Genomic DNA, 12,660 nt, shown 5'->3' with positions numbered 1-12,660 from the left:
AGTTGATTTTGATGGATGGTTGTTTCATCTCTGCACCACGTAGCATCAGAAAGTAAGAGCAGAGTTCCAAGGGCTGAAGAGCTTTGTTTCAGTTAGCATGTTTACAGTGCACATTATTAACTAAATGAGTTCTTGTTTGCAGAATAAAAAAGAACCCACAGCACCTTTGTGGGCCACTTCTGGACTACAACTGCATCATTATCTAAGATGCAGAACAACATATTCTTCAAGTTTTGAAAGATTCAACATCCAGTAGTGTTCAAACTGGAATTTTGTCCACTAGTGTAAAGTGAATGCTCACCAAATACAAAGCAAGAAAATACAAAAAACCACTTACCAAATACAAGCAGTCTAGAGTTTTGCTGCAGGCAACAGGTCAGCTGTCGACTAAGCAACATTGATGCCATTTTATCTTTTCTTTACTCAAAAAGACTCAATCTTGAGAGATTTCTTGCTGGCTGACGTTCTGAAAAAAAGAAAAGCATACACTTATTCATGTCCCTGTGGATGCAGCCACTATTACTGTGTCATTCGTTTCAATTTCCACTTTCACTAATTTAAATCCAAAGAAACTGAAAGCATGCTTTGATGGATTAATGCTGACGTTCAGAGCAGTCTCAGGATTGAGACCCAAGGCTGATGCTAGGTCTTGTTGAGGCAAATGACTTCCAGGCTAAATCTGTACCTCACAGCTTTAGTGGGGCCACGGGGCAAAGATCATTACCTGTTTTCCCCTGCTCCTCTTCTCTACTTTCTCTATGTATGTGGACTACATTGAACTTTAAAAAAATTGTTTCCAGTCAGTCTCTCAAGCCAATCTGTTACTTTGATTCAACCTAAGTTTATGAGAAAAATCTCATCTAATACAAAAAGACAGCAAGACAGACGTTAGGAAAGAAAAGAAAAATCAATCCCCTGAAAAAACAATTAATCACATCTCTATGAATAGAGACTGTAATAGCTGGGATCGTTCAGCCTGAAGAAAGCTCAGGTTGCATCCCATCAATGTGTAATAAATACCTGACGGGAGGGAGTAAAGAAGGAGCCAGGGTCTTCTCAGTGGTGTCCAGTGACTGGGTAAGAGGCAATGAGCACAAAATGAAATACAGTAAGATCCATCTAAACATAGAAAAACTCTGGACAGATCACCCAGAGAGGGTGTGGAATCACCATACTTGGAGATATTCAAAACCCAACTGGACATGGACCTGAGCAGCCCGCTTTAGGTGGCCCTGCTTGAGCAGGACGGTTGGACCAGATGACCTCCAGGGGTCCCTTCCAACCTCAGCTATTCTCTGATTCTACCTCAGCTAGTTAAATATAAATGACCTTGTAAAGTCAAGTAGCATAAATGATAATATGACTCCTTTTTCACTCTGGATCACCTGTGCAGAAAGCCTGGCTGGAAGTCATAAACAGGTAAAACAGATCATTGAATTATTATCCAAGATACAGGTTAAATTCAAACTTTACGCTTAGAATTGTGGTACCCTCTGTTCTATGTAGAACACTAGAGGCCTTCTTTGCCTGTACAGAGACTACACTGGCATTTTTCACCTCACTGGATGTCCCTCCACCCTCAGCGGGTGTAGACCTCTAGTAGCAATGGACCAAGGCTTGCAGTCCAAATGAAATGTCATTATTACCTGTAAACCTCCTGGAAAGAACTCTATTTAACAAATATGCTCCGAGAATGGAGCTGATCTTCCAGCAGAAAGAGATCACAGCTTACTGCTTACATCATTTCTATGCCATCAATAAAATACGCAAATAGATGTTGGCGACTAGATGCAGGGAAGCATTTGATCTATTGCTACCATGATAGGAAGTATCTCTTACCCAAGACTAATATATCAGAAATTTAATTTCTGTATTGTCTTTAGCCAAAATACCATTTGCTTTCCTTCATTCTCGAGCTTTTTCAAAATTGGCAAAAGAAAACAAAAAACTCCTTGCCTACAGAGACCTACTAATTCACAGACTTATTAATACTTAGGTACAAAGAAAATTCCCTGTGCCTTCCCAGGCAATTGACGTAGCACTTAGTTTCACTTAGTTTGCTCTGAGTTCAATTTAAAATTCAAGGTATTTTGAAATCTGCCACAGTGAGAAAACACTTGCACAACATTTGTGTGCACACTGGAAAAAACTAGATTAAGGTAAGGTTTTGGGTCAGAAGTGTAAAGGGAACTAGTTAAATTTTTTCAGAAAAGAGTAACTTCACTTATAAGACAGGATTAATTTAATTTTCTTTTTTCAACCCTCAGGTTTTTTCTTTATTTGTGCTAACTTTTGCATAATCAATGCATAAAGAAATATCCCAATACCATAAATTTCTTATCGCAGGACCATCCTCTAACAAAAAACAAATGCAAGTCTAAGTCAGTGAGACTACCACTGTGGAAAAAAAGCTGTTAAAGGCTGAATCAGCCCAGCACCTCTCGCAATGATTAACCACCTTGATTGACGTCCTCTCTTCAAAGCTATTTATCTAGTCCGTACTTCTGCAATCTACAATTCCCTCCTTAAGTTTGCTCTGCAAAGTATTACTTTCTAAAAATCTCTAGGAGTCTGTTAAAAGCTAACATGAACATAGCTTTGCAGGAACAGACAAATGGAGCAGTGCAAACCTACCTATGGCAGAAGGCTAAAACAACCCACCAAGGTTTGCTTTGTCATTCTAATCTCCTTCAATCATCTCCCGTGGGTGTTTTGCTACCAGCTGACTAATCTACCTTCCCCACAATGATGAGATGCCTCTTCACATACAAATCAAACATACCTTCCAGTCACACTACATGGCTGTACCCACCAGTGTCCAGGTTTCCCTCTAGCGGTACCTACTCTTCCTTCCCTAGGTAAACCACTCCTACATCTTTGCTCCCAGAATGTTATTTTTGTCTTTTACTTACATCTACTGTTTATCTTAAGTCCTTTAATAGTTAAAATAAGTATTCATAAAAGGGTCAAAAATATATTTGGAAATGGTATTGGCTTTCTGAAATACTCGTAGAAAAAAATTATTGCAAGAGGTTTAAAAATAAAGTAGCTTAGCCCTAATTTTCCTTGACAGTTGTTATATAAAATGTTTTACCATCTTCCAGTCCAGAGTCAGAATAAATCACGTAATATCAGACGTGAGTATAACTAAAATCAACTACTTCTCCATCTCCATTATGCACACATATTCTCACAGGAGATCAGCTGATGTGATTGGTATAGTTGTCTAAGCACATGTTATTTGCTTATCATAATAACCAATTGAAATTTGCCTCCATAATTCATCTCTTGATCAATTCCCACCAGCCTAGCTTGTTCTAGCACTGCAAGCAGCCGTGGCACAGTTTGCAAGCCAGCAGAAATTAGCTCTCATGCACGTGTCAAAACCGCAGCAAAGCCACGCTCCATCACCGCTGCTGCTTTGGAGCAACTGCGTACAGTTTCAGATTCTTTAAAATCTAGGCAAAATACATCCACCAATTTCAGATATCAGACTGTAAAGGGGATATGAAGGACAATGTTTGGATTAGATTTGTGATTAAACGCTAGCTACCTTAGACCTCAAAGAAATGAGACTCTTCCAGAAAAAGAGATTCATAAAAGTCTTCTCTAAATATTTTTCCTCTAATGGCAACTGCCTGAGCTGGAGAAGGCCATCATTACAGATGACTGTACAAAACAGCTATTCTGAAATGAATGTTCAATGCATCAATTTTGCAGATATATTTGCAAATATATTTGCATATATTTTTGTATGGAATTCTGCATTACATAAACACATGCATTGGCAAATACAGCTTAAGTCAGTCACAAGAAAAATTATTTTCAAAGCAGAAGCTCAGTACAGTTTATGGAGCACATGAAACATAAGGATACGTGGACTTTTTAAATGCACGCTGTGAAATTGGTTGTATTTTTTTAAACAGCAGCTCTTAAAATTCTGTACTGAGTGATTATTTCTGACAGGCAAAATTAGTTACTAGGAACGACAACAGTCATTCAGTGCAGCAGCAGAAACCTATTGTGAACTATAAAGACACATTGTTTCTGTAAGCTAACAAGATTATGTTTCTTAGGTGGAACCCCTGGAAAAATAAAAAAAAATTAGAGAGGGACCCCAGCATTCAGGGGCACTCGATCCCGATACAGGAGTGAAAATATACAAACTAGGAGTTCATACAGCATTCTCGCTTGCTAGCAGAGAAGCTAATGCAGCATGACATCTGGGTTTCAGGCTGCAGCTTGCAAAAACCTGCCTCTGAAAGCATCCTCGGGATAGATGCAAAGGTAAGAGGTGAAACAGAGACACTGCAAGACTCGGACGAAGAGTCAGCACTGCAGATTTGCATCTCTTTCTTGCAATTCATGCGAGAGACACAGAAGCCTGTTTTAAATTCATGGGGGCACATTCATCTGTCCTTCAGCAGCTCCAAACCCATTTAACCAGGAACAATTAAGTGGTTTAGAAACAGCAGCACAAGCTGCGCACGGCAATTACTCCACAAGTCTTCACAATATGTATTTGGGGAGCAGGACATAAAGGCAAATTCATTCCTTTCTTGCTGTATTCCTTTGCTTGACTTTTCTGTGATGCACAGCAGCCAGGGGATTGTCATGCTACACGTTAACTGTGAAGTTTAAAACATCTCAAACTATCTTTTAGTCCTGTTTGCTCGGATCCCTCCTGATATGAAAACAGCACGAGGCTCGTTGGCTTCGTGCGCAGTGCAGGGGCGGCAGCCCAAGGCCCTGAAGCTCTGCCAGCCCGCGGGCAGATGTGCCCCCTCTCTGTGGGGACCCCACAGGCAGCACCCGCATGACGCCTGAAAGCAAAACCCCCCTTTCGACACCCCAGCCTGCCCTGGCATCCTGGAGGTGAGCTGGTACGGACGGTTTGCAAGGAGGGTGTTTCTCAAAGAGGCGAGAAGGCTCTTCAGTTCACAGCTCAGCATGCTTTGTTTGACACCGTATTTTCCGCATATGTTTTTAACAGTGGAAGAAACTGCAAACTGGGAGACCAAGTCAGCTGTGGTTGCTGTGACTGAAACAAAAGAACAATGTTGGAAAGCCTGGCAGTACTCAGGTAGCCATGCTGGAAGTGGGAATACACTGCAAAGCTGGTTTTCTTTTGGAATTAGAAGTTAATTTCCTTGGCTTTACAGGGTAGTGAGTTCAACTACCGTTACAAAGATCCACAATGCGGTAACGCATTAGTGGTCCAGTTTTTTGTGTTGTTTATCCTCCATGAGCTCTTGTTTCTCCTTTTCTAACCTCCACAATGCTCCCATACTTGCACATCAGTGCTCTTCAAACAGCTTTTCTGGAAGAGAATCAGACTGGAATATATCAGTGGCAAGCTGGAAAGAGTTTGGATAGTGAGGCCAGGACATGGGCACTAAGAAGAGGGAGTCACAGATCTCATCACATAAGCAGTGCCAGCCGTACAGTAAGTCAGAGATGAGATAAGTAGTTCTGAAAGAGAGGAAAGATAAAACGGCTGCCAAAACCAGAGCTAGATGGGACTGCAGCTTCTGAGCTGAATAGAGACAAGCTTTCCAGCCTCATTCATGCTTCCCAAGCCCTATCATCTCTTACTCTGCAATAGCGTGACAAGTTATAATGAAAAATCTTAACCAGTCCTACATTCTGCACCCCATGAACTCCTGAAATCCCTTATTATGCTTTTTTTACTACTGTCATCAACTGCTGGCAGATAGTGTTCTGTGCCTCGGCCTCACAAAACAGAGAGTTGAAGGGCCCTGTCTTAAAAAAAACCAGTGAAAACCCAAGGCTATTTGTTAAAGGGGGGCAAGTGTCCTGGTTTGCAGTGTTCATGAACAAACATCTTTCATGACTTCGGTGATGCAGCTCAAGTATTTTACTTCTAAAAACAGCTCAAGGAGATCCCAGAGTCTGGAATATCCCCACAATTCACAAAGAAATCTAAGTATGGGTGAGGTGGAAGACAGTTGAGTCTGTCGTCCATTAAACATAATCATGTCCTTCCTTAGTCTGCATTTGAGGTAGAATGGGTCAACCCAATGTCATCGCAGTATCTACGTAAAAAGATTCAATGTATACATTGAACAGCACTTGCTGTTTGAAAATGCACTGCAATCATTAAGTACCAACCCATGCTCCTCTGGGGAGATGGGGAATGTCCACATCCAATACATCAAAGCAGGAAAAAACTGAATGACTTAACTAGTTGTTATTGACAGAGCGCAGGGTGACAATAGAAATCCTGACTTACTGCTTTAGGCACTTAAATGTAGTAAACAACAAAGTAAATAAAGAAGCCTGCCAGCATGTTGATGTATTTAACTGCAATTCACTTGGTCCCAGAAGCAGAGTTAAAAGTTCATATATAGTCTATGTAGTTATGAAAGCCTGACTGCACACAACGAAATACAACAGGTCCTTTTACTTCAACAGGTTTTTTTCAAAGGTATAGTTCTGAAAAAAAATTGAATTAGCTCACAACAGCATTTGCAAGAGAAGTCTGTTAGAGTAACGCCAACAATTTCTAGCGATAGCTAGAGTAAGGCTGTCTTAAATCATCACTGGAATAGGAAAGTCCTGTTAATAAGTAGTTGCAAGAAAATGTATATCTGGTGTTCATATAAGGCTGGCATTAGGTTTTCCATCCAGCATCTATACAAACCCAGCACAAAACAGAGCTGAAACCCTCGACTTCAGGAAGAACAGTACCTAGCACCATCCTCATGAGAAGGCACAGAAAAGGGAAACAAGCTGCTCCTCATCCAACTTGCTCAGCTAAAGGCCACAACCTCATACTTCAAAAGCAAAGGTGGTTTACAGGCACCCCACAACATATCAAAGGCCACATACAAGGATCACTACAGTGACCGAGACACTCCGAGGAAGAGGTCTGCTGGGTCTACGGGACCACCCACACATTACAAAGAGACCCCTGCGCACTCTGAAGCTCAACACGTATCTGGTGCAATTTCACAGGCAGCAGCCAAAAAAGTCAGTGCAAAGAGTGACTCTCACCAACGAATGGTGAGTTTGTTCTTGGAGAGCACAGCTCACCAAGGCACTTCACAGAATCAGACTGGTCTGGGTTGGAAGGGACCTTAAATATCACCTAGTTCCAACCCCCCTGTCATGGGCAGGGACACCTTCCACTAGACCAGGTTGCTCAAATCCCCATCCAACCTGGCCTTGAACACCTCCTGGGATGGAGCACCCACAACCTCTCTAGGCAACCTGTTCCAGTGCCTCACCACCCTCACAATAAGGAACTTCTTCCTTACACCTAATCTAAATCTACCCTCTTCCAGCTTAGAGCCATCACCCCTTGTCCTACCACTACATGCCCTTATAAAAAGTCCCTCTCCTAAAGGCCCCCTTTAGGTACTGGCAGGCTTCTGCAAGGTCTCCCTGGAACTTTCTCTTCTCCAGGCTGAACAACCCCAACTCTCTCAGCCTGTCTTCACAGGAGAGGTGCTCTAGCCCTCTGATCATCTTTGTGGCCCTCTCCTGGACCTGCTCCAACAGGTCCATGTCCTTCTTGTGCTGGGGGCCCCGGAGCTGACTGCAGTACTGCAGGTGGGGTCTCACAAGAGCGGAGTAGAGGGGGAGAATCACCTCCCTCGACTTGCTGGCCGTGCTTCCTGGGATGCAGCCCGGGATACGGTTGGCTTTCTGGGCTGTGAGCACACACTGCTGGCTCACATTCAGTTTTTCATCTGCTAATACCCTCCGAGTCCTTCTCCGCAGGGCTGTTCTCAATCCACTCATCGCCCAGCCTGTATTTGTGCTTGGGATTGCCTCGACTCACGTGCAGGACCTTGCACGTGGCCTTGTTGAACTTCATGGGGTTCACACGGCCCCACCTCTCAAGCCTGTCAAGGTCCCTCTGGATGGCATCCCTTCCCTCCAGCACGTCGACTGCACCACACAGCTTGGTGTTGTTGGCAACTTGCTGAAGGTGCACTCAGTCCCACTGTCCGTGTCGCTGACAAAGACGTCAAACAGCGCCGGTCCCAATACTGACCCCTGAAGAACGCGAAGCAACACTGACAACCAAACAAGTGACAGTGATCTGCAAATGGAAACATGTATCTACCACCAAAATGGATTTTGCCAGAAAACACTTCACAAGCTGACAGTTGCTTTTGCTGTTTATGCCTCTAATAACTGTAATGGCTTTGTGTAGAACAGGATGTAATTGGAAACTCCATGATTGTACTTAAGTTGTCAAGGACACAGTTGTCATAGTTACAAGTAAGGCTCAAGTGTCTGTTATTCATGTTGCTTATTTATTTATTGACACCAACAGGATCAAACATTCCCACTACTGTTCAGAAGAATAGAAATGGGGAGACTGGTTTTTGCCTTCAAGTCTTGACAAAACAGTAAATATTGCACACAACTGTATAAGTCTTCCCTAATAAACTGGCTTTTTTGCACAGCTACCTTATCTCACTCCAACATTCAGCTGGCATTCAAGTCAGTCTGTTCTGAAAACTGCAGCAAAAGACCAAAGCAAGATGCAACGCACAAGACAAAGACCTCACGTCCATAGCTTGGAAGTACTGTACAGTACCCATCATGACATGGCAATACCTACCTGCCTAATGAGGCCAACAACCAGGTCAGAGCTGAACCAGCAGTGAAGCTAGAACAGAAAGCTTCAGTCCTCCCATCAGGTTTTAAAACTCATCTACAGTCAGAAGTGTCATTACACTCATGTGTCCAGGTTGTCCTTCTTAGATGTCCTCCAAGCAGGGTTTGGTGGTTGGGTATGAATACATCTTTTTTTCTTTTCTTTTTTTTTTTACTTTAAAAAAAGAAAATGTTTCTGCCCTTGTCTGTTTTCCCTCTCTCCAACAAGTACTGGACCAAGAAAAGACTCCTGGTCCATAATCCAATGAATAAGAACAGGTGGGAATGTTGTGATTATGGGACACTAGGATTCAAGTGACCCACTAAACTTTTCAGCAGCTCATTTTTGATTCAAGAACTACTGGAACAGCTAAGCTGGGATAAGATCTGCCTACACCGTCCCTGTGAAAGAAATACATTGTCTCAGGGAGAAAAAAAAAAAAAAAGGGGGATTGAAAAAGCATGTTAGAAATTGGGCACGTTCCAGATCCACACCTAAAAATACCTCCATAAATGGCATAACTGTACACAAATGTTGGTAAAAAACAAGCACAACTAAACTATTAGCTGAAAAAATTTAATTTTTTCTTATTTTGTCATTCCTTAATAGCTCCCACCAAAAAAACCTGCACTTTGATATTTCAGTGAACTTTAGTAGTGAGCTACACATAAGAACCTCTCTTCAAGTCTGCATATTTTGAATCCATTACTTTAAATGAAGATGGCAACAACATATCCAAATCGTGCCTGTTAATTTCCATACATTCCCCACACCAAATCAGTTCAGCTCTCAAAGGGTTAAACACTTAAATTATGGCACAGCCGTGCTTTTCAGATTAGTTGCTCCACAAGCGTTCTGTAGTTTTGGAAAAATTAAAGTATTGCACAATACCCTCAAGTGGAGCTTCGTCTAAGGAAATTCAGTTATATTCCTTGTAAGATTTTATTCCTCAGCATCCTACCACTGCCTCCTCAGAGGTCATGAAAATAGATAAATAGCATCAAATAAAATGTACTGTAAAAGCACAATTTATTCTTCTGCTTCCTGAAGTCATAAAATAGCTCATTTGGAGGCAGCCTGCACCAAACCAAGGGAAACATCTTACAACGGGAGCGAGTGCTCTGGTTTCTCAAGGTGACCCCCATTTCAGCTGAGGACACAGAAAAGCAGACGCATGCAGGATATTTCTTTTACAAGGCGTCCAGCAAACAAACCAGGGAACAGCTAACCACACATATCCACGACAGGGACATTTTAACATCACACACGCCTGCACATACATAGAGACATACGTTCACCTCTGAACAGAAAGCACGGGAGCACAGCCCTTGCAGGCTAAGCCGGAGTCCGTGCTAACCCCCACCGCACGCAGGCACAAGGGAAAGGCACTTACATGACCTGATGAAAACTCCCTGCAGCCAGCTCGCCAGTTGAAAACGCTGCTCCCTCCTTCACTTCAGAGTCGGCTGCTGTCGGCTGCATTTGTGAGAAATGCCATTGCTGTCAGCTCCCTCCAGCAGCCGCTCGCGACTGCCAGCAGCGAGGACAGGCATCACCCAGAGGAAACCCCGAGCTGCGACCCTGCAGCTTAGCTGGGGGAATGCCCCAGTTAATGAAAGTTAATGAAACCAGCTCCTGCAAGCTATGCCCCGTGCTCGGCCAAACCCAGTGGAGAGTAACACCCAACAGATCATCTGGTTCTGCCTGTTGCTACTCCGGTACCTCTGGCATGGGGGTGCAGCCCATCAGCTCGGACCCCTGGGAGTCTGACTTCACCTGAATGCCTTCTCAGAAGGTTTCTGAAAACAAATTCCTGAGATGCACAGCCAGACTGTATTAACGTTTGAAACGGCCCCTTAGTTTTCAAGAATTGTGGAAGCTGGAGAACAGGTTTTGTCCTTAAAACCCTTGATTTTACTCTGGTTTGCAAATATCCCAGGCATACAACCATCATAAAATAACCTCGGTTTGGTTCAGTTCCTTCAGGTCACGCACAGACGCAGGCAGTACAACAGCCAGCACGCATCCTACCACCACCTCCTGCGCACTGCTCGAGATGGGGAATGGGAGAGACGCGAATATGCAAAGAGAATAAGAGCAGCATCCCTTCAGGCCCGTGGACGCAGGGAAAGCAAGCACAGGGTGCCATCGCGGAGGCAGGGATGCCATCGCCAGGTTGCCATGGTGCTGGGGGGGCAAGAGGGAAGATGCGCCAGAGCACAGGAAAAGGCTGAGCCGCTTCAGATTTAAATCCCTGTGACAGCGATTCGGCCGAGCCACTGCACGGTTGCTGTGGCAACCGACAAGTGAAAAAAATCACAGAGGAAATCTGTAATTATCACAAGCGAAATGGTGACTTACCCACTTCGGTAATCAGAGCATTAAAATGACTCAAGCAGAGGAGGGGGTGCTCCATGCCCCCCAATAGGCAGGGCGGCACTGCAGCAGGGAGCCAGGGCTGGATCCTAGCTGTGGGACCTGCCTTATGGTCTATCTCCCACAGGCTCCAGCTGCGGGATGCGACATGTTGGCAGGACGCTTTCCTAAGCGCAGGGTTTGAAGCCTGCCCGAGGGGCTGCGACCGAAGCACCCGCACCCACGTGCTGCAAGGAGGGAGGCGAGGGAGCAGCCTGGTCCTCGGGGAACCAGCGTGAGCCCCAGACTTGTGCTGCCGTGGTTCAGCACAAGCATGGTGCAGCACGAAGAAAAGCCTAAGACAGCAGATGGAAGGACAGATATCGGAAGGAAGCGGCAAAGATAGAACATGCAATGCTTACGGGAAGCGGCTAAGGTCCCTGGCAATTTAGCGACTCCAGTTTGTGCTGCTGTTACAGCACCACGCTTTCTTCTTCCACCTTCTCTCAGTGCGACAACAGCAGCAGAATTTATTCGGTTGGGGTGGATGTTGTGATGATTACCATGCTAATACAGGAACAACGAGGGACAGAAAGTCATTCGGGTAGACCAAACGCACTCTGCAGTCTCTCTCCATTGTAACATTGTCCTGACACAGATAATTTACACACCAACAGATGCGATGCCAGCATCCACACAACCAATTCATATCCATTGCAGCAGTACATGTTTTAAAGTCACCATGTTGTTCTCCAGAGCTCTTCAACACGAAATGGACAATTGATCACCATCCAGACAAACTGCTAACAAAAATGCCATTAACACCAATACGGAGGGGAATCAGACATGGCTAACCCTGTTTCAGCTCCCTTCTCCTTCACCTTAAGACTGTGGCCTGGGATCCTCTGTGAGTACTAGCCCCTGTCGAGAAAGGAGCCCAGCCTGCAGTTGTTTATAAGACACATACCATACTACTCCGAAGTAACAAGCTGTTGATTGCATCCAAATTTAAGACTGAAGCTGATCCCTCACCTTCTTCATAATTTAAAATCTGTTATTAATTACATACACAGACTGTAAATGACATTTTTAAACTGGCCTGTACTGGTTGATAGACAGTAAAAAAAACTCCTGACTTTAAATTGAACTTGTTAACTAGCTAATCTACCACAGAAAGTGCAATAATCCTATTCAGAAATATGGTTAGCGCAGGGACACATCAAAGTAGAGGGGGAAGGACTGAGAAAAGTTGTACGTATTTACACTCGCCACATAAAACATTGGATTCAAAGGCAATGCTTTGTATCAGCGATTTATTACTACACTCATTCAGTGAATAATCAGGATTACAGCTCCTAAGGGTGCACTGTGTGGAGATCGAGGTATGACAAAGAAATTCTTGTGCCTCTGCTGAGTGCTACCTTAACATGATGCAAGACTAAACTCATTTAACAAAATTATCTTGGATGAAAAGTATTTCTTATTGTGAAATGCTACAGTAGTGCTAACAAGTTATATGACAACATCAACTAGAGAGTCCAGTCAGCATCATGCCCCATCATGCTAAGCTGTGTCGTGTCCAACTGCTTGGAAACTCATCCAAAGAGAGAGTAATTCAGTAGCAGACTTTTATTTGTAGTGGATTTTTGTTTTAACCCTTGCATCAAATG

The 12,660-nt window shown here is 43.7% G+C and overlaps 1 protein-coding gene across 1 annotated transcript in view; it reads right to left on the bottom strand.

The window, feature by feature from the left end:
- The window catches only part of ABAT (4-aminobutyrate aminotransferase), a 61,343-nt gene that overhangs the window by 33,222 nt on the left and 15,461 nt on the right, over window positions 1–12,660 (bottom strand). Inside the window, exon 2 of the mRNA XM_010578437.1 lies at window positions 338–466. Within this exon, the coding sequence (XP_010576739.1) occupies window positions 338–407 (70 nt within the window). The 5' untranslated portion in view covers window positions 408–466. The remainder of the gene's footprint in view (window positions 1–337; window positions 467–12,660) is intronic.

This window comes from Haliaeetus leucocephalus, unplaced genomic scaffold, assembly GCF_000737465.1.
Source record: "Haliaeetus leucocephalus isolate CR32 unplaced genomic scaffold, Haliaeetus_leucocephalus-4.0 Scaffold636, whole genome shotgun sequence".
Classification (NCBI taxonomy): Eukaryota; Metazoa; Chordata; class Aves; order Accipitriformes; family Accipitridae; genus Haliaeetus; species Haliaeetus leucocephalus.
The sequence above is the reverse complement of the archived record's forward strand: the minus strand, read 5'-3'. Positions and strand labels throughout refer to the sequence as shown.